This window comes from Merops nubicus, unplaced genomic scaffold, assembly GCF_000691845.1.
Source record: "Merops nubicus isolate BGI_N331 unplaced genomic scaffold, ASM69184v1 scaffold6229, whole genome shotgun sequence".
Lineage (NCBI taxonomy): Eukaryota > Metazoa > Chordata > Aves > Coraciiformes > Meropidae > Merops > Merops nubicus.
This window is the reverse complement of record NW_008630128.1, coordinates 104,865-109,648: the sequence shown is the minus strand read 5'-3', so window position 1 is coordinate 109,648 and position 4,784 is coordinate 104,865. Positions and strand designations below refer to the sequence as shown.

General features: G+C 48.1%; 1 protein-coding gene across 1 annotated transcript in view; it reads right to left on the bottom strand.

Annotated features, from left to right (window-relative positions):
* Positions 1-2,165: 2,165 nt before the first annotated feature.
* TRPM8 (transient receptor potential cation channel, subfamily M, member 8) overlaps positions 2,166-4,784 on the bottom strand; it is a 31,337-nt gene continuing 28,718 nt past the window's right edge. The window contains exons 23-25 of the mRNA XM_008947162.1: positions 3,822-3,921; positions 2,921-2,954; positions 2,166-2,216 (exon numbers count right to left, since the gene is read on the bottom strand). Coding sequence (XP_008945410.1) covers positions 2,166-2,216; positions 2,921-2,954; positions 3,822-3,921 — 185 coding nt within the window. The remainder of the gene's footprint in view (positions 2,217-2,920; positions 2,955-3,821; positions 3,922-4,784) is intronic.

The following is a 4,784-nucleotide window of genomic DNA, read 5'->3' as shown; positions in this document are numbered from 1 at the left end:
GAGTGCACGGCAGGTTTTATACATGGCGGGATTGAACTAAAAGCACAGTTTGCACGTTCCAGGCATACAAATGACATCGGAGAAAATAATTTCCAGAAAGAAAACTTATCTCAATAACTTATGATGCAAGCTGACTGCCACGAAGTCCATGAAAGCCCGGGTCCCTCACAAACTTTTTAACAGGAAAACACAAACATTCCCACAAGTAAACACGGAACGCTGCTATCAGTCACACTACACCCCCCAGGCAGCAGCACAGCAGGAAAGAGCAGTGACCCCTCTGATAACACCTCATCCCCGTGTTCCCTGTAAACCCAGCCCGTTTTCAGCCCCAAAGACACCAGGGCAGCAGCTGGACATGCTGGCTGCACCTCAGCCCCCTGCATCCCGGAGCAGAAACACCCCCCCGTACAACAGTGCTCCACGTGCCTGTCCCGAGGCAAACCCCGACCCACACAACGCTCCTGTCTTCACCACCCTGGAGCTACAGGTTCTCCCAGCAGGCACGGAGCAGAACGTGCCCCTGTGCACAGCCTGGACTGTGACAGCCAGGCTACACCTGGAAACACCCAAACCTTCCAGCTCAAACCTCTGGGGACACGGTTCCTAGACACTGGGGATGAAGTGGGAATGATGCTTTGCAAGGGAAATAAATAGATGCCGTTTGGGGTGGTTTCCCTTGAGCTGGTTAGAGCACCCAGTTATACCACACAAAATGCCACAAAACTCAGCTGCTATCTCAGAACGTGGAAAGAGCAACCTCACCACAGGAAGCATCACAATATTAAAGCTTTCCAACAACCTCTCCTCCGTTTCACAAGGCAAACATCTGCAAAGCTCAGTGAACTGCAGTTATACAAATGCTGATGGCAGAAACAAGCACGGGGTGCACACACGGCCTTCGAAGCACTTCCTTGATGAGTGAAGTCTCTCCCATGCAGGGCTGTACGAGCTGAGCTTCTGCACTGCTGCACAGTTCCAGGTAGGGTGGGAAGAAGTCCACACTGTTCAGGCAGAGTCTGAGAAGTGGGCGCAGAGTTGGACCAAAGGCTCTTCCCTCCAGGGGCTGCTGCTGAGATACACTGACCTCAGCAGGTCTGACAGACTGGGAACCAGCTACACAGAGGGAAGGGAAGGGAAGGGAAGGGAGATTGATTCAGGAAGACAAGCAATTAGTGGCTAAAGGAAACCCATGAAAAGGCCCCTTTGAATAAAATTGAAAAGCAAAGTGATTTTGGCAGCAGAGGCAGAACTCTTGGAATTAGAAGTGCTTTTTAACAGCAGCTGACAAGGACTAATTGCTGCCATGGAACATCAGGGGAGGTGAGCAGAAAGGAGAGCCTGGGTAACACGGGAGTCCTGCCAGGAGATAAACAGTCATCTTAATGTTTTACCAGCACCTTGCGACAAGCAGAAAGGGCCATTTTATCAAAAAAGGAGAAAAAATCCCAGTGACTCCTGCTGAGCAGTGTGACACGCTGGCGGATGGGTTACTGCTCCCCGGGGGTGACTGCCAGCCCAGAGAAACCAGTCCTGGTGAATCAGTACCTGCGAGAGCAAAAGGAAACATTTGAGAGCAGAGCTCCTAACCCAGCTCAGCGTTTTGCCTTCATCCTCGTGCCATCAGCTTGGAAAACTGGCTGTCTTGTGCAACACTTGGGATCAAGGAGCTATCTGCAGCCCCCACCCAGAACACGGTGTCTCCACGGAGCAGCAGTTGCCAGAAGGGAAAGCAAAGGAAACTTGGACAATTTTGTCTTTTCTACTTGGTTTTTACGTCCTTCAGAGGTAAGGTGAACCAACTGTAAATGATCCAGTACAGAAACTCCTAATTTTCTAGAGATGCTCCAGCACAAAGACAACTAAAATAACTTTGGGTTAGTCACAGTTTTTCAAAGGCAAGGGATCAAAACAAGATACTTTAAACCATGCCAAAAAATGGTTAGAACCCCCAGATGGAAAATTATATTTTTCAGAAAAAGCAAATGAGGAAGAGAATGGAACTCTTATTTCTCTATTTCTATATTAGACATCAAAACAAGCATCAATAATTAAAACTGATTTTCTTCCAGAGACACACTGATTTAACATCACAAATGCCAAGTCAGAGAATGGATTTAGAGAGGGCTTACCCTGCTCAGGTAGCTCTTGGATTTCAGCTGCATTCATTTCATTTTGCTGGAAATCTCTTTCAGAAGGCCTTTCAAATCAGGAGGCTTAAGAATTTAAAAAAAAAAAAAAAAAGCAAAGCAGCTTTGTTTATGCCAGCTCAGTCTAACTCACTCCAACAGATGATGGCAGCTTGGGACAAAGGGAAAGGAAAAGAACAAAGCAAGCGAGTGGCAAGTACCTCAGAATACAGCAGAGCATACACACCCCAGAAAACTCCCCGTGCTCCTGGTCAACACAGAGGCCAGTGCAGTTTTGGGGAGCATTTATTCTGACACACGGATCTGCCTTCAAACCCTCCCCTGCCATAACTGGGGACCATTTCTCCTCAGGACAGCCACATCAGGTTTAATGAAGTCATCCCCATGATCAAGGCTCATGTCTTGGACTCAGTTACATCCTCACACTTGTTTTTCAGACACCCCCATCAGTGAGATCACAGAATAGTTTGAATTAGAAGGGATCTTCAAGATCATCTAGTTCTAACCCCCCTGCCATGGGCAGGGACACCTCCCACTAGACCAGATTGCTCAAAGCCCCATCCAGCCTGGCCCTGAAGAGCTCCAGTGCTGGAGCATCCACAGCTTCCCTGGGCAACCTGGGCCAGGGTCTCACCACCCTCAGAGTGAAGAACTTCCAAATTTCTAATCTAATACACGTGGCTCTTGGTGATGCTCATGTTCCCTGTGGACCACTCCCTGCTCTGCCAGAGAGAAGCACATCCCCCAGAGCAGTCAGGAAGACAAGGTACCTTCGCATCCAGTTGTCGAAATCGATGCAGCATCCTGCAAACAGAAAGAGGACACAGAAGAAAGGCTGAGTCCAGATGCTGGAGAAGCCTTGGCTAACCAACCCCTCCTTGCAAACCTGTGCAGTACAAACCTATCTGGAACTAAGAGATCTAGTCCTCCTCTTTGGCCAAAGGGCAGAGCTAAGGCCATTGGAGCCTGCAGCTGTCAGAAGAGTGGCAGCTTTGCATGGAGCCAAGGGTCAGTTACAGAACAGGCCATCTGCAGCCACCCCTGCTGGGGTTCACCAGCATTTCACCCTCTCCTGCTGGGGTTCACCAGCATTTCACCCTCCCCTGCTGGGGTTCACCAGCATTTCACCCTCTCCTGCTGGGGTTCACCAGCATTTCACCCTCCCCTGCTGGGGTACTCCACCATTTCACCCTTCCCTTGAGGGGGAGAAATTGTCCCTCATGTCCAGCCTAAATCTCTAATGTTTCAAAGCTAGTCAGCTGCAGCACAGCTTTCCACAATGAGTTATCAAAATACTACAGGAAATGACATTTCCTCCTCTGGTGGGGAAATAGAAAGACTCAAATACAGAACAGTGAAATAATATGAGAAATACTGTGACAGACGTTTGGAACAAGTGTGTGTAATACATCTACCCAGCTACAGTGTCTGTAATATGCCATGATAACAATATTGCCATTAGCATTTTCCCAGCCCAATCAACTATTTCTGAGACAGCCTGCAGCAGCAGACAAAAAAAAAGCTGCCATTTTACTTAAAGGAAAAAAAGGCACATCTATGCTGAGTTTAGTTGCTGAGTTGTTAGCCTGTAGATGTTTGGAGGTGCTGAAAACTTGCTAAAGCTACACAGTAGAAAGTTCAGAGGGTGAAGACAGAGAAGAGCAGACTTACTCCTCTGAGGAGTCCTGTGCTTTGGTATTGATTTTGACAAGGTAGTTTTCCTTCATGACAGCTTCCCATGCCAGAATTTCATTGTCCTCGTTCTTTGAGCCTGGGAAATGCATGTGAAGAAACACAACACCACTAGATTCAGTTACTTTGTCTTTCTGATGCCAAGATGCAAAAAGGGTGAGTGGAGGCTACTGAGTCCTGTCCAGAGGCTACTGATTCCCTCCTCTGCATCCAGAGCATTCACAGTCCTGCTGCCCACCTGTGACACGCTCTGATAAACATGACATTGGTTAAAAAAAGAAAATATGAACAAAAAAAAACCCCTAACAAGCTCCAAAAGTCATTCTGGGAAGAAATTCAGCTTTACAGGCTGCCCAGAGAGGCTGTGGAGTCTCCTGCTCTGGAGAGATCCCAAACCCACCTGGCTGTGACCCTGGGCACCCTGCTGGGGGTGAGCTGCTGGAGCAGGGGGGTGGGATGATATCTCCAGAGGTCCCTTCCAGCCCCACCATGCTGGGATCCTGTGGTTCTGTCACTCTTGGAGTAACTCCCAAGAGTAACATGTGTTAAGAACCATGGGGTATGACTTAGCACTGGACTGAAATATCTCCAAATGATGAAGCATTGTCTTCTCTAAAAAGCATCTCTTGTTGATGCTGTAAATCAGTGACAAAAAGGAAACCACTTTAAGAGATCAATGTCCTCCAGGGTAACACTTCTGCATTTTATCCTGTTACAGCAGGTCAGCACAAACTATGTGGGTTTTAATTTAAAAAACATTAGCTGAAAAAAAGAAGTCCACAGCTGGCAAATGACCCAAGTCCCATGTCCTCCACCCAGTGCTCCTCTGACCTGACACAGCCTCTGGGAGTTGTTCTCCCAGACAGCAGTGAGCATTTAAGCACCCAGACCCCACCCATTTCCAAAGGGTTAAGCAGGGAAGCCAGGATTTGGCAATACTCA